The following is a 21177-nucleotide window of genomic DNA, read 5'->3' as shown; positions in this document are numbered from 1 at the left end:
GTTGGATCAAAAAGGTGAGATATAGGGCTTAGATTAGCTAGAACATTTTAGGGTTTTAGGGTTTCTAAGATAGAGTTAGGGCTAGGGATAATAGATCAATGGCTGAAAATAACCTAACAAAAAAAAGAAAAAAGAAATGGAGCAAATGGAGGGTGGAGATTAAATTGAAGAGGGAGACCTAGCTATTTAACTCCAAAAGAGCTCGTGAGACAAGGGGGAGATCTCCTTTTTTTCGTTTGAGAAATAACAGAGAGAAGGAGAAAACAGAGAGAGAGAGAGAGAGAGGCAGAGAAGAGGGAAATCCACAAACCCCATCTCCATCTTCCCTAGCCACCCTAAACGGAATCCGGCAAGGATCCGGCTCTCATCACCGACCATCACCTCCACCTCCATTCTCCACTCTTCATTTTCTCAACCTCTACCTCCATCACAAATTTTAGCCCAAACTCCATGGATTCCAGTAATCTTGCCGGAATCCGGTCACCCTCCTAGACCCAAACCAAAACCTCCACCATCTCCTCCATCTGCAAGCTCATCCCACTCCCACCATTTTTGCCCAATCACCACCATCAGTGATCAAAACCATTTTTTGTTCCCCAAACCCATTTCGGCTTCTCCGACCAAAGATCCGGCCAACCTCCACCTTCCTCTTCATTTTCGCCCCAACCACCTACCTCCACCATTTTTTCTTTTTCTTTATCACTCAAACCCATTAACCCAAACCCTCCTCCATTTTTCTGCCATTCCCACCGTTACCACCACCACCACTAATTTCTCAACCTCCACTACCAAACCCGTACCCCATCAGCCACCCAAATCACTTCCTCATACCCATCAACCACCACCACCTTCCTAGCAGCCACCTCTGCAAATCCGGCCGGCCATACCCTTTCCACTATTTTCTCCATTATTACCCCCCAAACCCACCATCAGAACCCCATTCCTTACCTCCTCTGTCACCAAACCCACATCCGACAAGCTACCCATCTTCTCCGGCGAAGACCACCGGAATCCGACCATTTTCTTCTCTTTTCCCGCATAGTCGAACACCATCTCTGTTTCTTCCATCCTAATCTCTACCATCCATCTTCTCTAAATCATACGTGGGATCTTGAAATCCTCATCAAAACCCCATCTTATTTTCACAACTATCATCAACAGACCCCATTCCAAGACCCTTTTCCATTGCTATCTCCACCATCTTTCAAATTCGTTTAGAAACCCACATCAATCTTCGCCTTCTCCAGCAACCACCTCTGCAAGCTTCAGCCCTCTAACCAAACCTGCAACCACCATCTCCGACCAGCCCATTTGGGAGAGATTTGAGCAGAGAGAAAGAAGGAGAAGAGACGCCACCATTGTCGGTCACTGATTGCCTCATCACCTCCGACCACCGCCGCTACTTCCGAACCCATTTCATTTTTCTTCATCTTCCCGGCTCAGAGGTATCAATCCCCATTTATATTCATGTTTTTGCTCTATGCCGAATGTTGGTTTCTGTGTTTCTTTTATCATGTCATGTATCTGAGTGTTTGAATTCAAGAAGTTTAACCCTCTTTTAAATTTTTGTTTCTCATCCAGTTTTCATCTCGGATTTTCTTTCTCCGTCTTTACTTCGAAAATCAGAACAGAAGGATATTAGTTAAATTTTCATTTTGGTTTGGCAAACCATCCATGGGATTGAACTGAAAAAGAATTGTTTAGATTTTTTTTCTTGGTCCCAGCGAGCCTCATTTGTTTAAATGGTTGTTACATGTAAAAGGTTTTAAGCTGTTCAAGCATCCCATTTTAATTTGTTTAGCCTAAGCCCAATTTATGTGAATTGATCGGGCATTTCTCACAAAGTCACAAGTGAAGGTTCAGGTGTTATTCCTCTCACAAAGCCATTCGGTTGTTGTTCGTTTAAATGTTTGTCAAAGTTTCAAATATCCTAGCGTGAGATATCTTTTGCCCCATAGTTTGATTCTTTTTTTCAGTCTCGCTTATAATGGATCTTGTGAAATAGTCTCCATGTAGTAGTTAAAATAGAGCAAATTGTCTTGTACCAGCTACACTCAGCCACCTTGTCTTTGGCAGACCTCTATTATAATTCCCAAGAGGCCGAAGGAAGCTTGAGGGTATTGTGATTTGCAAAGCATTCTGGGGCCATGACACTTTTCTTTCACATCAGATGGGTGGAAAATAATACCTATCTAGCAATGCTTTCGACAATTGCTGTCCCAACTTGTCTGCTCTCCATTAGGTGGCTTGTGGGTTTGGTCATGGCCCTCCATTATTGTTGATTATGCTGTAGGAGCTATACTGTTTCATCTTCAGCTTAAGGGTTGTATTTTCCAAAGAGCATAGAGCAAAATTATGCCATTTCATAAGCACCCACATCTTTTGCTATTCAAATTTACGGCATTCATTACCTATCTTCATAGTCATGGATTATCAACTCAAATCCTTGTGTCACCAGCCCCATGTCCCCTGTTGTTGCTTTGATTATCCGATCCTAGTAATTGTCTAAATTTGGTCAATCAGTTGGAATGCTTGTGTTGTGGCAACTTCTATGTCTCCTTTGCATAAGAAAGTGAGTTGGGTTGTTGTGGTTACCCAATTTAGGGGGCTAATTCTTCATGCAGGGTTAGGCATTTGGGGTTATATTTCGAGGTTTAAGTCTCAATGATCGAAAGTGGATGGTGAGAATCGTTTTCCTGATGCGTGCCTTTTGAAAATTGGTATTCATGAGGCTATGACGGAATGCTTCTTGAGCGCCAACCCCTTCCCTTCCTGCCTTAGAGTCTTCGCAGGTTAAGGGATTTCTTCCTCTTTAGAGTCAGTCATAGAGAGTTTAGGAGTCTGTCCTACCATCCTAGGGTTTAGGAGTCTGTCCTACCCTTGTAGAGTTTAGGATTCTGTCCTATCCCTTCATAAAGTTTAGGATTCCGTCCTTCCATCTTTCAGAGTCAGTCCTTTAGCATAGGAGTCTGTCCTTACTTAGATAGTCAATCTTTTAGGAGTCTGTCCTATCATCATAGGGCTTAGGATTCTGTCCATCATCTCATCAAGTCATGTGATTTTTATCCGCTCTTGCAGGGTATAGGATGTTGTCCAACCCTTGCAAATTTGTGATTCTGTCCAGTCCCCCCGCAAAGCATAGGATGTCGTCCAACCTTTGCGGGATATCAGGAGTTTGTCCTACCCTTATGATGATAGGATTCTGTCCTCTTGTGTAAAAAATAACAAAAACACTTCAAAACATCAAAAATCTTGAGTCATTAAGAGTGTAGTTAGGAAAATCCGGCCCGAACTACGGATGGCTTGATTCCTAGCTGAGGGGTACGTAGGCAGCTCAGATTTGCAGCTGGCATCCTGAGTTCAGTCACAACTTCAAAAACTTCTATAAGCTTCAAAACCTTTCAAACCTTCCAAAACTACAAAAATTCTTCAAAATAACCTTACCAACAATTTTCAAAAGATCTTCTCATAGAGTTAGGAGTCTGTCCTAGGCGTTTGGGGTGTCTTAGAGTTAGGAGTCTGTCCTGTTTGTGTTGATATGCTGAGTCTTGTCGTGTGAGTGTCCTCAGCGTTAGGAGGCCTAGAGTCGTGGTCGGTTAGACACTTAGTCGAGCCGATGGCTAGACTAGAATGCGCTTAGATAGCCCATGGTTTTCCTTAGGACACACAGCCTAGTCACACATAGGGTGTAGGGCCCACCTGCATTAGTTAGCGCATATAGGGAGTCCTAAAAATTACCATTCACTTAAACTTAAGTAATAGCAAGAAGCTTTAAAAACTAGTCGAGTCTAGTTGATCGAGTCTAGGATAGCGGTCCTAGAGGGTTAGGCATTGTAGTTTAGCATAGGTCGTCGAACTACGTTGACTCTGATTCTTTCCGAGGCCGGGATACGTAGTGCAGCCAGGATGGATGGCCATTTTGGTCCGAGTCAAGTATCGCATTAGAGTCTAGGGTTTGTCGTGTGGAGTCGTGTTTTGCTGTGTGTTTTGCTGTATTTTCTTACTTTCATGTACAGACCCTATACCTTTAGCTTTAGCATGCATGTGTTTGCCCATCAGAACTTAGACACCAATTAGGCATGACACTCTTAACCTAGCTATTCTTAGGTGCCATGTCTTTCATTTCTTGTGTGTGCTTCTTATTCCTCTCCGAGACATGCATGATTAGCTAGACGTTATCTCGGGGATATTCGTTCCCATTTCGCATGATTTTTGCCCAAAACTCTTCAAAGTTAATAATAAATGGCAAAAGAGACCAGGTGCTTGCACTTGGGCGAATTGGAGGCGCCTAACCCCTTCCCCATTCGTCATCAGGCACGGACCTTTTGTATCTCTGGTTATCTGTTGCGACATAGCACATCATGGGATCCAAGGCCCACTTCCTTGGATGGCGACTCTTTCTTTGTTTAAGGTGCGTCTCGAATCCGGGCTGGTCCCCGAATCAAGAGGTATCTCACTTTACATCGCCACTCATGCTGTGAGGGGCACTCTTTCGAGAGTTCCTTGGTGGAGCTCTCTTTCACGTGGATGATCTAGAGACTTTCTGGGGGGTTGTCCCCCCGCCTCTCTCGGATCGGGGTCCACACGAGGTATTCTAGTGCCGGTCTTCGAGAAGTTCCTTGCGGCATGGTGTGTTCAGCCATGATACGCTCAACTTCAGGTGTGAAGGAAGTTGCATGCGGTTCCTCTCGAACTGATGTATTTCTGGTGTTGTCTTCCTTAACGGCTCGATAAGGCTTCAAACAACTGGCATGAAAGACATGATGGATTCTGAGCCATGAAGGGAGTTGAACCCGAAAGGAGACTTTACCAACACGCTCAAGGATGGGAAGGGGCCCTTCATACTTTCGAACCAAGCTTTTATGCACTTTGTGGGTGAACTTGAACTGGCTCGAGTTTAATTTGACTAACACCAAGTCACCAACTTTGAAGTCATCTGGTCTTCTATCCTGATCCGCCCACTTCTTCATCCTCCTTGAAGCTTTCTCCAAATACACTCTGGCGATGTCTACATTTGTCTGCCACTCTTTTGTCATATGATAAGCAGGGGGGCTATTGCCGATATAACTAGCAACGATGGAATGGGGGGTGGAAGGTTGCCGGCCAGTCGCTAGCTCGAAGGGGCTTTGATTAGATGCAGAGCACTTTTGTAAGTTGTAGCAAAACTGCGCTACATCGAGCAGGTGAACCCAATTTCGTTGGTTGGCGCTAACAAAGTGCCTAAAGTACTCTTCAAGTAGGGCATTGACCCTTTCTGTCTGTCCGTCGGCTTGGGGGTGTAGGCTGGAGGAGAAGTTTAACTTTGTGCCCAACAACTTAAACACTTTGGTCCACAAGCGGCCTGTGAATCTTGGGTCCCTGTCACTGACAATATTTTGGGGAACGCCCTAATACTTCACAACATGGCGGAAGAATAGTCTAGTTGCCTTCTCTACACTGCAATGTAATGGCGCTGGTATGAAGGTTGCATACTTTGAAAACCTGTCCACGACCACTATGATAGAGCCAAACTCCCCAACTTTGAGTAAGCCCACAATAAAGTCAAGGGAGATACTCTCCCAAGGTCCCTTCGGCATTGGCAACGGGTCTAAGAGTCCCAAGGGCTTGTCCATTTCCACCTTATCTTGCTGGCAAGTGAGGCACGTTCGAACATACTCTTCCACATCATCGCTCATTCGGGGCCAGTAGTAACTACGTTCTACCAAGGCGAGAGTGCGATGAATCCCAGGGTGCCCTACCCACAAAGTATCATGGCACTCTCTCAAAGTTCCTTCCCTAGGTCACCTGATCGCGGGATGTATATTCAACTCCGCTTGGTCAGTAGGAGACCGTTTTGGGTCCAAAAACGTCGTGATCCGCCCCCCTTTACAAGCTACATGACAGTTTGGGTGAAGGGATCTTTCTCAAGCCCTTCACGAATACGGTCTTGTAGGTTGCTCTTTATTTGACACATGGAGGCATGTTCATCCAATTTCAAGGTGGCCAACTCAGCCTTTCGACTGAGTACGTTAGCTACTTGGTTCGACCGGCCCGGCTTGTATTCTAGGACCATGTCAAATTTTGCAAGGAAATCTTGCCATCGAGCTTGTTTTGGGGACAACTTCCTCTGGGTTTGGAAATAGCTTGTGGCTACATTATCGGTCTTGAAAACAAACTTGGAGTCAAGAAGGTAATGTCTCCAAACTCGCAAGCAGTGTACTATTGCGGTCATCTCCTTTTCTTGCAAGGTGTACTTTCGTTCAATGTCATTGAGTTTGCGGCTCTCATTAGCAATCAGGTACCCTTCTTGCATGAGCACACCGCCAATAGCATAGTCTGAGGCATCAGTCTGAACTTCAAATGGCAGCGAATGATTCGGCAGCTGTAGCACTGGCTCCGCCATAACAACATCCTTGAGATTCTGGAACGCAGTATTACATTTTTCGGAACATAACCACAGGCGATCTTTCTTCAACAAGTCCGTCAAAGGAGCCGCTCGATTTGAGTATCTGATATGAACCGCCGATAGTAGTTAACAAGCCCGAGGAATGACCAGAGTTCTCCCACCTTGGTTGGAATTTGCCACTCTTGGATGGCACGGACCTTCTCATTGTCCATGCGAATTTCTCCTCTACCCACTTCGTGACCCAAGAACATAATATGTTCCTGAGCAAATGAGCACTTCTCTAGCTTCACATAGAGTCTGTTATTTCTGAGTACTCCAAGGACCTTCTTTAAATGATCGTTGTGTTCTTCGAGAGTGTTGCTATATACTACAATGTCATCGAGGTACACCACTACAAACTTGTCTAGAAACTCATGAAACAACCCATTCATCAAAGTACAAAAGGTTCCAGGGGCATTAGTAAGGCCAAATGGCATCACCAAGAATTCAAAGGCACCATATCTTGTTACATAGGTTGTCTTGGCCTCATCTCCTTCTGCAATTCGCACCTGGTAATAGCCGAATCGTAAATCCAGCTTGGAGAAGTATCTGGCTCCTCCCAGTTGGTCAAACAAGTCAACAATTAGGGGGATATGATACTTATTCTTCAGAGTCAGCTTGTTAAGGGCCCTGTAGTCAATACACAATCGTAGACTCCCATCATGCTTCTTTTGGAATAGAACTGGGGCACCAAAGGGGGCCTTTGAAGGCCTAAGAAATCCTGCTTCTAGTAGCTCATTGAGTTGCCTCCTAAGCTCTGCTAGCTCTGGAGGGGCCATTCTGTAGGGGGCATGGGCTGGGGGTATGCTGCCAGTCTTTAGCTCGATTTTATAGTCCACTGCCCTCCTTGGCGACAGCTTCTTGGGTAGCTTCTCAGTCATGACATCTTTAAATTCTTCTATAACATCTTTGATGCTCGGGGGAATGAGAATCTCCCACACCAGTGCCTCTCCCATCTTTAAGGTTGCCACGAAGGTGGGTTCCCCTTTCTTTAAACCCTTCTTCAGCTGAAGGGACGTTAAGTGTTCGACGTCTTTCCTCTCTTGTCTAGTGGCAAGAATCATACAATGTGCTTTTTCTCCAAACATACATAAGGAGTTTAAGAAGGGCATTGGAACTGCTTTGGCCTACTGTGGGACCCGATCCCGCGAGAGGGGAATGGCGCGAGCCGCCACGCTCTCTCTTGGTCTCTCGTACCCACACGATTGGCGTGTGCCTTTTATTATTTATTTTAATTACTCAACCAAGCAGGCAGCAACCAAGCCATAGGGTGCAAACAAACGTGCAACCCAGTACCTATAGGGGCAGCGGTAAGCCGCCGAGCCTAGCAAGGTGTGATTTAATTCATCTTTTCCGTGAACTTGGGATCACTAAGGTAATCTGAATTCCACGCAAAAGAGAGTGACAGAGTCGCCACCTAGATGAGGGATCTAGGACCCATAATTGACCAGAAATCTAAACTCGTTACCTGGTTACGAGAATGGAAGGTATGGGGAGTTACCACCACATGCACCATTCCTGCCCGATAATCGGTTTTCAATTTCAAAAAGTTAACTCTTTTGAATTTCTTTTAAATGGCTCATTTAACTCTATATTAATGTGCGAACTATGTGACATGCATCCTAAGATCTAATTCCAATGTAATTCCTAAATGTGTATTTTGATTTTTTTAATTTGTTTGAATTCAATCTAAGTGAAAGTTCTCCTAAAATGCTAATTTGAGAAAAATCCTACATATTTTAATTAAGAATTTATAAGAAAACTAATATACAAAACCCCACCACTTATGTGTGGGGCCGACTCATGATTGGTATGCCATCAAGCATCCAAGCTGCCTACGTACCCAAGCCTCACTGGTATCAGAGTCGACAAAGTTCGGTGCACCTAAACTAAGCTACTTATGCCTAACTCATCTAGGACACCGATCTAGACTGGATTGACTATTTCAACAGTTTTAAGAGAAATTATTTAGTTCAAGTTGAAGATTTTATTATCCTATAACTTCATCTAAGATGCTATATGATCTTATCTAAGTGCAAGACACCCCTAGACTAATGCAGGTGAACCTACATCCTAGGTAACTAGGCTTGTCCTATGAGAAAAGAGAATAACTAGTGTAACTAGATCTATGGCACGATTGCTATCCGTAGCAAACGCCCGTGATGAGGCTGGACTCCTAACTCTAGGACTCTCTAAAACCCAGGACACGACATGACGTAAGTGTTCCTAAATATGGCTCTAATGGTTCTTACGATGGAAAGCCGTAATCCAACGGTTCTAAAGACATGGAGCGAGTTAATTCGATTTGTTGAACTTAATGACTTTCAATTTTTGAGGATTTTTTATTCCTAAACATCTAAGGAATACCAAAGGCTCTATGGTTCGCAAGTTTCGGCCTCGGATCGCAACCATGGAAGGGAATCGTGCTCTCAACACTTGTATAATTTAGAACGTAAATTATAGTATCTTATTGCCTGGCATATTTCTCAGGATTTTCGTGGACAGTGGACCTCGGAGCCAATATCATACTATCATTTACGCACTCCAATTATCCAGGATTAATCGCAATTAGTATACGATTACGGTTGTGATCTCGACAGTTAAATTGTCACGGAATAGCCAATTTACAAAGGCAATCTATGAACCCTAAGGTTTCTGTTTCAAAAAAGTTAGGGATTGCATTTATGATGAAAACTTAAGGTTTTTTGGAGATTTTTACTGACTTTTTTATATTGATTTGCTATTAAATTGTGATTTAATATCATTAAGACCAGATTGCTAGGAATACACAGTAACCCTAAGCAATCGAACTCCACATCAGTTGAAACTTTTTTAGTAACAAGATATGGATGATTGTGGCTTACTGGAAAATTTTCATGAATTATCATTAAGATTTGATATCAATTCCCGATTTTTCAAAATCCAAATCAGATTATAGATTAATACAGCAACCTATATCATATCACTTTTAAATTACTCCAAACTTTTACAGAATAAAGATATAAATGATTAAAGCTTACTGAAAAATTTGCATGAATTATCATTAAGATTAGGTATCAATCTACGATTTTTTAAAATTCAAATCAGATTATAGATTAACACAGTAACCTATAGCATATCAATTTCAAATCAACTTAAACTCTTACAGTATAAATATAATCATGAAATTAGACTACTGTATGACTTTCATGGATTTTTATGAGGATTTGATGCCCATTTAAATTCACACAAAAATCAGATGAAACCAAAGAATTACTTAAACAGCAAACCTAATGGTATCCTAAAATCAAATGAAAAATTTCAGTAATTATATAATAGATTATAGGTTTTTGTAGTTGAAACTCTAGATGAAAAACCTTAGGAATGTAATTTCTAAAGATTCTCTGTGGACTTCCTGGTTCAGGGATAAGTATGTCAGAAATAAGGATTTTTGGACCATGTCAATTCCGGCTAAGCCATCTTGGGAGCCAGAAACCTCCTGAGAGCTAGAGGCTCTGTTTTGCCTCACATCTGCTACTCGGTTGACGATGAGAGTTAGATTGATTTGTGGAATTCCCCCTGGCACCCCGGCGGTATTATCTCCTCTTTTTTTTTTTTAGCACGGCACCAATTCCTCACTGGCCTCTCTAAAGAAGTTCCTTGATAAAGGCATTTACAATGACTCTAATGTAAACTTTCCAATTTGGAAGCCTATTGCGGATGGAACTTTCTCCCTCAAAAGTGCTTGGGAATCTATCAGACTTAAGAATCCAAATCCCCCCTGGTGTTCTATGGTGTGGTTTAATGGCATCACTCCGAGGGAAGCCATAATTGTATGGAAAGCCCTCCAAAACAGGCTACCCACTAGAGACAGACTCTCATTCGTTGTGCAGGACAGAAGCTGCTCCTTGTGCTCAAGACACTCTGAATCCTTGGACCATCTTTTCTTTTCTTGTGGGTACTCTGCCTGGATATGGAAGTCCATTTTGTGGAGAGTGGGATGGAGAAGAAGACCCCTAAGAACTCTTGTTGATGAGGAGAGTTGGATTAGAGACAAATTCAAAGGAAATGGACAGCTCTCTACTGTTATCAAAATGGGGTTCCAAGCTGCTATCTATCAGATTTGGAACGAGAGAAACCAAAGAATTTTTGAAAACAAATCAACCCATAAAACTCAGGTTCTGAAGAAGATTCTGAGTGATATTTGCTTCAAGATGAACCAGCTCTCAATGTGCAGGGACGTTCCACATGCCAGAGCCATTAAAGCTGCCACTAACTTCGGGTATAAGATAGTAGATTGGGCCGAGCTGTCAAATACTGTTGCTGGGTTAAGCCTCGAAATGATGAAGTCAAAATCAATTCTGATGCTTCACTTGAAGCTGATTGTGCTGGTATTGGGGGCCTTCTCAGAGATGATAAAGGAATGATCTTGGCCATGTTCTCGGTAGAAACTGATATGGATGACATCTATGTTTTGGACCTCCAAGCGATTCTTCATGGCATCAACATGGCAAAAGACAGAGGTATCCATAGGATTTGGATTGAATCAAATTTCCTTTTCGCAGTTCACATCATCTCCATGAAAACAAACACTCCATGGAAATGCTTGAATCTAGTCTCTGCTATCTTCAAATCTCTTCAACATTGCGAGGCTTGGAGAATATCACATTCCTGGAGGGAAGGAAATAGACCTGCTGATATGCTCTTCAAGGTAAATTTTCCCTTCAAGGGACCTGATATTCCGGTAGTGCTCTCCACTCCCTAGCTCCTTCATCTCATCGAAGAGGACCGAAATGAAGTTAAATATGCTCGTATATAAGTGTGCTTTCTTCTGGCCAAAGAGGGTCCTTGGGTTAATGTTTTATTTTCTCTTATGTATGTGGGAGCCTGTTCCCCTTTTGCTGGCTATCGAGCCCTCTTAATCTCTGTACATTTTCATTATTCCTAAGGATATCTGGTCGGAGTCTTGCCTAACCCCAGCTTACTCATCAAAAAAACAAAAAAAAAACTTATCTATTATTTGAAAGTAAGTGATATTTTCGCATAGTTTTCTTCCCTAGGCCACACCTTTACTGTATTTATCACTACTCTTTTAAGTTGGTGACCTGAGGAAGAAAAAGGGGCGAATATATCATATCCATTCTATAATAGGGATTTGCTAGGGACCATCGCAGAACAGCCACCTAGATAAATTAAAAGAATAAGACAATCTGTTGAAAAGTGAGCCTATGTGGCTGCTCTCTCATGCAAGAGCCGGCCGCGAAATGCCTTTCTGCAATGGTCCCTAGCAAATCCCGAATCTCTAATATACACTAGTTTTCATTGTTGTCTTTCCAAAAATAAAATAATTGGAAAACATTTTCCTTTTGGGCGATGATTTTTTCACCCCCGTTGTAGGATAATGTGCCCCACTTTTAGGGAAATGATAAATGCGCCCCTTTTCATTACTTGGGCACCTAGCTACAGTGTATCTATGACTGCAAAGGTGCTAATCTACTTCACATTTGAAGGAATGAAGTGACCTGATTGCCAAGTAGAATGCAGCCGGGTGTCCTAAGTGATGAAAAGGGGCGCATTTATCATTTCCCTACTTTTAACGTGATTTGATGTCAAAAAGTGTTAAAAGTCTGCCCACAATTCACGTTAATATGGGGTGCATTATCAGGAGAGGGTTGATCATCTCCCTTTCCGTTTCTCTTTTATTTATACCTCAAATTTTGTTTCGATAGGGTGGGCCCAACATTTTATACCCAATCATAGCATGGGTGGGGCCCACCATTTACACTGATCTATTGGCCCACCATCTCTACCCAAACCCATGCTTATGGTGGGTCCACTATTTTTCACCTAATGCTATTAGTGGATGGGACACAACAATTTATATGGGTCCACCATTTTATACCTCATGTTTTGATGTGGTGGGCCCATCTCTACCAAAACCTATGCATAGGGTGGGGCCCACTATTTCACACCGATGCAGAGCATGGGCCCGGAATAGTAGTATAAAGAGGACTCCGTATGTTTCATCAGAGCTAGCTCGCTCTCTCTCTCTCTCTCTCTCTCTCTCTCTCATCAATATGCTAAGAGCAACTTTCTCTCCCTTCTTCTCAACGATCCCCACCAAATCCATAAACCCAACAGTATCATTCTCCCTATACAGCAACATCCTCGCAAACCCAAACCCAAACTCAAACTCACCACCCGTTTGTGGAAATGTCTCAACCAAAAACAACCCAATTATTCTATCAATCCCACCCCCTCCAACCTCAGCTTACATCCACCTCCCCTTCTGCAGAAAACGCTGCCATTATTGCGACTTCCCCATCGTAGCACTAGGTTCATCTTCCCCACAAAACCCACTAGACCCCGATCCCCGATTCTCAAATTACATCACCCTTCTCTGTCAAGAAATCCTATCCACAAAACCCAAATCCCCCATTGACCCACCTCTTAAAACAGTCTTTTTCGGAGGTGGGACCCCCTCTTTGGTTCCCCCTAGCCTAATCTCTACCATCCTTGAAACATTGAGATCGAAATTCAGCCTTCGATCGGATGCTGAGATCTCAATGGAGATGGATCCGGGCACCTTTGATGAGAGGAAAATGGGGGAATTGAGAGAATTGGGGGTGAATAGGGTGTCTTTGGGGGTACAGGCTTTTCAAGAAGAGATGTTGAGAGGGTGTGGTAGGGCCCATGGGGTGGAGGAAGTGTTTGAGGCTATAGAGATTGTGAGATCATGTGGGACCCACAATTGGAGCATTGATCTTATATCTTCTTTGCCTCATCAGACGGTGGAGATGTGGCAAGAGAGCTTGAAGCTTGCTGTGATGGCGGGCCCGACACACGTGTCTGTCTATGATTTGCAGGTGGAGCAAGGAACCAAGTTTGGACTATGGTACATACTTTGTTTCTTAACTATTTGAATTTGATAAGCTTAGATTTAGATGAAGGTTGTGTGAGACAGGACTATGGTACATACTTTGGTATGATCCTGACCCTTCATCCGCGGGTGCCTACCAGATGAAAATCAGCCAACAGACAATCTTAAGCCTCTGATCAAAGGACCTGACTTATGACATTGTTAAATTACAAGTCAATTGTGCATTTGCATACCATTTGCAGTCCACAAATCGGATGCTTACGATCGTTTGATTGGTGCGACTTCTGTGATGTGGACTCACACGATAAAAGGTTTAGATGAACTATAAATCATTGGATTCCTGTTCAATTAGTGCATGTGCGGATTGATCTGGACCATCCAATTGATGTGCATTTTGAGGTGGTGCAGCCTAAAGGGGGCTGTCCCAAGTAGAAGGGGTGAATATATCGTTTCCCTTATATACTTCTGTTTTCACTGGGGAATGATATCAACACAACCGTGTTTTGATAATTGCACTAACTCATCGAATCTTTTATAATTTAAAGAGATATCAGAGGTTATTACAGTTCCCAAAACAAGCTCAGTTTGTGCAATTATTAAAACATGGTAGTCCCAATATCAGTAGCCTCTATTTATTGTCCTCTTTTTGAACTGTTTCTGAACTCGGATTCCTATTACCTTCTCAAAAAAAAAAAAAAAATGATTTACCCAAAAGCCGGCCTATCAATGGAGGGCCCTGATCGATTCTCGCCTAATGTTTCTGAGGAGAGATGGTTTATACACCCAAGTTATATAGTTTTTGTGCCTACCAATTTAATTATATGGGTTAGGAGCAAACAAAATATCAATTGAAAGTTTGGAGAGCACACAATCTGAATGTTCAAATTTGGGTGTCTACAGGTACAAACCAGGGGAGTTCCCCCTGCCTTCCGAAACCCAATCTGCAATGTTCTATAGAATAGCTTCAGCGATGCTCGCTGATGCCGGATATAACCATTATGAGATCAGTAGCTACTGCAAGAAGGGGTATGAGTGCGAGCACAATCTGGCCTACTGGCAGAACAAATCTTTCTACGGGTTCGGGCTTGGTTCTGCAAGTTACACTGGCGGAGTGAGGTTCTCGAGGCCAAAAAGGATGAAAGAGTACGTGAATTATGTGCAGGGATTGAAAGATGGATTGGTGGATGATCACCAAGAACATTGTAAGGATGCCAAAGACTTGGCCATGGATGTTGTGATGCTTTCTCTTAGAATGGCAAGAGGTCTAGATGTGAGCTATTTTGGAAGAGCATTTGGAGAGGATATTGTTCTTTCCTTGTGCAAGGCATTTAAGCCATATGTGGAGAGTGGGCATGTGGTTGCTTTGGATGAGAAGAGAAGACCATTAGATGCGGATGAATTTGAGTCGTTGATATCAGAAGGTGGGAAGAACGAACGGATTGCGTTTATTCGGCTAAGTGATCCAGATGGTTTCCTCCTATCAAATGAACTGATTTCCATTGCATTTGGGGTTATATCTCCATAAAAATGAACTGATTTCCAATTCACGACATAACAATTCATGTTGCCAGATGATCAACGGACTCGAACGAATCGGGTTCAACACCTAAAACATCAAGGAGAGAGCTTGAAATGTTATTTTGATGCATGAGTAATGTGTACAATTTAATGATTTGTCCATATAATTTGCACAAACATCCTGTAATGAAATCCATCATAGATACAATCGTCCTTGGATCTTTTCAAGCATTTTTCATGGTACAAGTTGAAACATGGACCCAGAAACTAACAACTTCTGAAAAAAAAGGAAAACTTCAGAAGGTATTTCATTGTACAACACTATGAAATTGTACGCACAAAAAAAAAATTGTACAGCACTATGATGGCGCGCGCTCGTACACACTCCAATATTTTTCAGGAAGAGGACTGTGATGTTACTCGACTTTCATCGATGATTTGGGCCCTACTTTTTGGTAGGAATATGTGTTGCATTTGGAGGCAAGTCCCTCATATTTTCAATGGAAATCTTTCTGGAGGATCAAGGCATTCTTACATGGCTTTACCTCAAGAAACAATCTTCCAGTTGAGAAATGTGTGTGTTATTTTAGAGCAAATCTCGCATTCACTTTGCCCTCCTTTTCTGATGGACACCATTGACACCCGGAGCTTGAGACCTACAACACAACCATTTTCCTTAGTGAATGGACCAAGGATTTAATGGTATGAGAAATTAGCATTGTATAATTAAGGGATATCTTTTCTCTGTTTTTTTTAGCAATGGTAATATTTGTATTAAATCAGAAAAGTACAACCAAACAGAAAATAGCAAAATAACAATCTACACTAATAGCTAATCACAATGGGAATGTGTTGCTAATGACAAGTTCCTCTCGTTCTACTCCCTCTCTGGAAAAGATGAGCCGGCTTGTCATTTGGAAAACTCGGTGTATGTTTGAAGGATAACAATATCTAATTTTTTTACCATCAATAACTAATTGATACAGCATGCTAGTAAGTTGTTGGCTCTGCTTTATTTTCGTATCTGTTGATTTCTTCTGATTTCAATCGTCTTTAATGTAGCTTTTTGGTGTTTCTCTGTTTTCTCTACTCCAAAAAGGAGAACTGTACAGAGGTAGAAATCCAAGTAGAAATGGCTTAAAGAGGGGAATTGAAACACAAAATTCTTCCATGCTTCTATTCAAGTGCAGAGGAAATAGTTTATAATAAGTGAACACGCATATGTCTCAATCGGGAGATTGGTATTGCAAGGTATGCGCTTACCGGAACTTCAAATGCGCTTACCGGAACTTCAAAAGGAGGTGGTGTTGTCGGTGGGTAAAACAACACAATCGGGAGTCTGTGCTTGGAATTATTCCCCTAAAGTTCTGGAGGTGGGTGGAAAAAAAACAAAAAATCGTAAAGGGGGATCTAAATGGGAAAGCAGACAATTGGTTTTGTCTCTCCTGTAAATATCTTAATTTTAGCTGGAGAGCCAGATGTCGGAGATGTCGTATGGAAGTTAAGGACAAGATCCAGCCTTAAGAACCCAGCAGTCTGAATCTTGAAACAGACATTAAGATAGATGGTGGCTGGCCAGATTCGGGATCGATCTCCATGCTCCCTATGGGAGACACTCCGGCCATTTCTATATTAGGCAAGGAGGTGGAGTCAAGATTATCTTCGCTTAAAAGTTGCTTAATAGGAAAAATGAAAGACAAGTGTGGGGCTCTTCATGATCTATGGTTATGGGCTAAGAGAGTCTGGAACCTTCCCCTCCTAAACATGCCCATGTTTTCTGTCAAAAGATGAAGTCTTATTCATATTCGAATCGGAAGAAGAAGCTGCAGGGATTTTGGACAAAGGTAGTAAGGTGTGGGGTGATCAACTTCACTCCCTCCTCACATGGAATAAAGATTTCTCTCCGGGGCTGGAGGAATTCTGGGTCAATTTTTATGGCATTCCTCTTCATGTATGGGCCACTTCAACAGTTCAAGCTTTAGGTAATCTTTTTGGTCGTGTGCTTGAAGTAAAAATGGACGGGGACCACAACTAATGTATGACCTTTGTATCTGCTAAAATTCTTGCTCCATGGTGGATGTTGCTGCCACCATCCATTCAAATCCAGATTTCCTGTCAAAACTACACAATTGGCCTTGAACCTCTAAGCATTAGGGGTTTAGCGCCTTTGAGTAGAATCCCACCGGATTGTGGCCCCTTAGACCATGGTACCTAGCCCCAGGAAAACTTGGTGTCGGTGTCGCCGTTTGCTTCTTTACCGGAAGTTTTTGGCCAGGGAGCGGGCGGTTGGTCCCTCAGGATCTGCCCCATCGTTTTCAAATTTCAAATCTCCCTCCATGCTTGGCCCCTTTGACATTTCTACTAAGGTGAAAGGGTCAAAATTGAAGGGGTCTTTGCTGAAGAGACAATCAGGATATGTCAGCCCTTTTCGTTCTTGGTCAAGGAAATGACGTTTTACAGAGATAAGGAAATACTTACGTACTGCTACAAAGGGGACTACCATAATTTTTTCGGAAAATGGTAAATCTACTTTTGATTTTGTAAGGAAAGTCCAACAAAAAGAGGTTGTAGCAGAACTTCGTGATGGGCCACTTTCAAAATCAAAGAAAAAGGTAAGGTCCTCCTTGGAGATAATTCCAGAAAGAGCAGAAATACCAATATCAAAAGGCGAGTGGATTGGTAAGCCCACCCTTTATCGTAATGACCTCATCTCTTGCGGATGAGGGACCATTAGATCTGACACGTTAGGCCCTAATATTGGTTATAATTGGCTGTTGGGCTACAGCGGGTGGGGTACGGAGGGTTAAATACTGTTTTCATTAGAACACTGAGTATCGATATGGTTACTTGTGCATTCATTCTGAGTAGAGTAAGGAAATAGGGACACTCATGGATGGCGTGTGGCTTTTTTATTATAGCTATAACTCCAAAGGATTTTTGTTAGGTACGATACTTGGAAAAAGTAAGTAAGATCAGGAAAGAAATCATAATTTTCTTGGGTTCTGGGATAGGCGGTGCTCGCTTTGCCTTTTATTGGTACGATGAGGCGGTCATCCAACCGTTGGTTTGCCTATGAAAAACATCCAAATGAAAGGAGAATCTCGAGGGAGGAGTGAGAAAGGAAAGGAAAGTAAGCATTACTTTTTTGGGTTCTGTTTTAGGCGGCATTTCCTCTGCCTCTTAATGATAGTGTGGTGGCGGTTCTAATCTTGTATTCAAAGAATGACAACGGGTTTTAGGTTTGGTACTCAAAGGAGGTACTCCTCGAGAAATGGATGATGAAGAGCTCAAAGAATCAGCTTCTTGCCCGGGGAATCGAAGGCGGAACCTCTTTATAGAAATCATGGTGTTGCACTCTATTGTTGACAAGATTAGAGGAATGGCTTATGATGACAATTGGCAATAGCCAATGCTTTCCTTAACTCTGTGGGTAGCCAGCCTGAGGATAGAAGACAATGTATGGCATGTTTGCAGAGATTTGGCCTTAGCAATTGTAGAATCTGAACAGGTCCGTGGGAGAATCTGAACAGGTCTTCCCATCCTCTTTTATTCAGGGCTTTCTAGATGGGCTTGAGAAGGGTTTGCACTAATTTTTGGGGTACTTAGGAATAGATGGATTTTCTTTCTTTTTACGGGTCTAGAAGCTTGCTCCTGGCCACCTTAACTAGTTCTATGTAATGCAAATAGGGACCCTTGGTCCCCAATGTATTTTCCATAGTATCAATGAAATTGTCATTTTTCAAAAAAAAAAAAAAACTAATTGATACATGCTAAATTTATGATTTTACAAGGGCTAATAGACACTGGTCTTGGATCCTTGACAATCATTTTAAGTTTTTTAACCAAGCATTTAACAGTTGTATAAACGTGTAAGTTTGTCCTCGAAAGACCAACGCTTTTTCCTTCTAAAAGTAAATAAATAAATAATAAAAAATAAAATCTCGGACATGAGTTAGATACGTCCAACCCTTTGTTTTGGTAACTTTCAATTACGGACAAAGCCAAACAAATGAAAACGTGTATACAATAGTTCTAGTGTGAGATTTACATATGTTGATTGCACAAAACACAGTAGAGGTTTTTCCCTTTTGAAAATGTAACTTTATTAAAATTGCCATCAGAAATACAAGCATACCGGGGACGAGACATCCCTCAAATGATTGCAGGCGCTGCCATAAACCCACCAGTTGAACTCAAAATTTTACAAAAAAAGGGATAAAGATAAAATCACTTAGTAAAATAAGAAGAAGAAAAAAGGTGGTTACACGTTACGTTATTCCCAAAAGTAAAAGGGATAAACATGAAGTTAAAATACTTTAATGAAAAAAAGAGAAGTCGACCAGTAAGGGAAAAGAAATTCCTAAATTTATGGAAAAGAAGACGTCTCACGAATGAATAATTGAGTCATCTACGTTTCAAAAAGGGAGTTATGTAACTTCCCATAAAAGAGGGAAGTTGAAATCGTGGAACCAAAGATATGGATGAAGTGACACTCACAACAGCTCCAAAAAAAGAAAATAGAGATCGTGGAAATGAAAGATAAGGGATGAGTTGGCAGTAGCCAACCACTCCAAGGAACCTCTATAAATAGAGGAAAGATCCTTTAGAAAATTGGGGGGAGGGGGGGGTCTGATCTTTTGGAGAAAAAAGCCAACACAAAGGAAGATAACAAAAGAAGGAAAAAAGGTAAAAAAATATATATCTCAGAGATTAACAGTTTTCTTTTCCCTTTGCAAACTTTATCGAAGGAGGGAAGACTTTTGAGTCTCTCCTGGGAGACTCAAAAGGAAGAAGACAGTTCTCTTCGGAAGTCCGGAGAAAGATGATGAAGAACTCTTTAGAGTCTCTTCCAGGAGATTCAAAGAGCACAGAAGACCTTTCTCTTCCGGGGTTCAAGAGAAAAATGAAGACCTCTTTAGAGTCTCTTCTGAGAGACCCAAAGAGAAAAGAAGACCTTTCTCTTCCGGGATCCAGGAGAAAGATAATGAAGACCTCATTAGAGTCTCTTCCAGGAGACTCAAAATCTCTTCTGAGAGACAGATGAGATGACTCAAGGGAGTTCCTCTTCCTGGAGGGCTCTCTTACAAAAGAGTAAATAAAATCATCCGAGATGACTCATAGGTGTCTGTCTTCCAAGAAGACCCTTTACAAAAGAGTCAAAAAATAACTCATCAAATATAAAATAAAAATCATCAGAGAGTCAAATCTACTATCTCTCTAGGACTAAAAGAAATTTCGTCTTCGAGAAGATCTCTTTACAAAAAATCAGATTTTTCATGAAGTCCCTCTTTTGGAGGATGAATAATCAAAAGTTGTATTTAGATTGAGAACCTCTTCATGGATAATCAGAGGTGTTTTCTTTCTTCAAAAAATGTAATTAACAGCCTATAGCACCGGAAGCGTACAGTCCCGCAAAATTAATAAAACATCTTCTTGCAAGAGGAAATTTGATCTCAATGCATTTTATGTGTGATTCTCTTTTTCATGCATGTGAAATTTGTTGCGAACACTATCCACGTTCAATAAACTAACTAACAGCTATCCTGAGGTTGACCCAATAATCACCGCCGCTGTTCTCTCAGTCCCCTCATTCGCGAGCTTGTCCGCTTGGTCGTTTGAGGAAAGATTCATATGGGAAAACTGATGGAGCAGCCTTCACAAGTCTCGAATAACCAAACCCAAACAAATGATATGACAAACACAGAAATCCCGACTGTCATCAGACTGCACAAGTCTCAAACGACCAAACCCAAACAAATGATATGGCAGGACACGAAACTCCCAACTGACATCCTTTCTCTCTGCCATAATGTAGGAAAAAGGCTTTCTCACGGAAATTCTGAACTTGTGTAAGGGCAGAGAGATTTTATCTCGTCATGCAGTGTGGAAAGCCAACGATATGGAAAAATCGTTGGTTAAGAAGGGCGTCAGTCGGGAGATTCATGTAGAAAGATAATGTCTGCCCCATTCATATAAGTTTCTTAAATAAACCCAAAAATTGTGATATACCAAGGTACATAATAAAATGATCAAACTAACCTAAAATTGTCTTCCAATACATCAAGGTCCCAAGGGAAAATGAGAGCATTTGTTCTTTTTCCTATTTTTTTTTTTGCAGTTGAGGATCTGTATGAGTTAGCGCTTAACAAAATGCAGTTCATTGCTTTTCAGTCAAGAGTACATTAAAAATCAAAACCAGTTTCCTAGTTTTATGAGAAATAGAGCACATAACCAGTCCAAAAGGATGAGAGAGATGTTGTTCTATCATTACCCATTGTATGCAAAAAATAAAAAATGTATTTTAGACATCATTAAGAAAAGTATACCACTAGTAACAAAGCAATCCACCTAATCATCAGTCATGTTAAGCTTGATG

At 41.8% G+C, this 21177-nt stretch overlaps 2 protein-coding genes across 2 annotated transcripts in view; one reads left to right on the top strand and one right to left on the bottom strand.

Moving 5' to 3' along the window:
• The first annotated feature begins 12440 nt into the window (after window positions 1–12440).
• LOC143890026 (Radical SAM superfamily protein) lies at window positions 12441–15481 on the top strand. Its single transcript, XM_077394532.1, has 2 exons — window positions 12441–13298; window positions 14184–15481. The coding sequence occupies exons 1-2, from the start codon at window positions 12481–12483 to the stop codon at window positions 14806–14808; spliced, it is 1443 nt and encodes a 480-aa protein (XP_077250647.1). The 5' UTR covers window positions 12441–12480; the 3' UTR covers window positions 14809–15481.
• Window positions 14986–21177, bottom strand: part of LOC143890027 (uncharacterized) — a 26379-nt gene continuing 20187 nt past the window's right edge. The window contains exon 10 of the mRNA XM_077394533.1: window positions 14986–15457. The gene's annotated coding sequence lies outside the window, so the exon portion shown is untranslated. The remainder of the gene's footprint in view (window positions 15458–21177) is intronic.

Source organism: Tasmannia lanceolata, unplaced genomic scaffold (assembly GCF_043159265.1).
Source record: "Tasmannia lanceolata isolate RefF3 unplaced genomic scaffold, GAP_Taslan_0.1 ptg000013l, whole genome shotgun sequence".
NCBI lineage: Eukaryota > Viridiplantae > Streptophyta > Magnoliopsida > Canellales > Winteraceae > Tasmannia > Tasmannia lanceolata.
Note: the sequence above shows the minus strand (reverse complement) of the source record. Positions and strands in the feature narration are given on the sequence as shown.

What these genes read in the sequence shown, in the direction of transcription:
- LOC143890026 (XM_077394532.1), top strand. Translation starts at nt 12,481, where the DNA reads ATGCTAAGAGCAACTTTCTCTCCCTTCTTCTCAACGATCCCCACCAAA. An exon ending in GGAACCAAGTTTGGACTATG is followed by an intron (nt 13,299 to 14,183) that starts GTACATACTTTG and finishes GGGTGTCTACAG; the next exon opens with GTACAAACCAGGGGAGTTCC.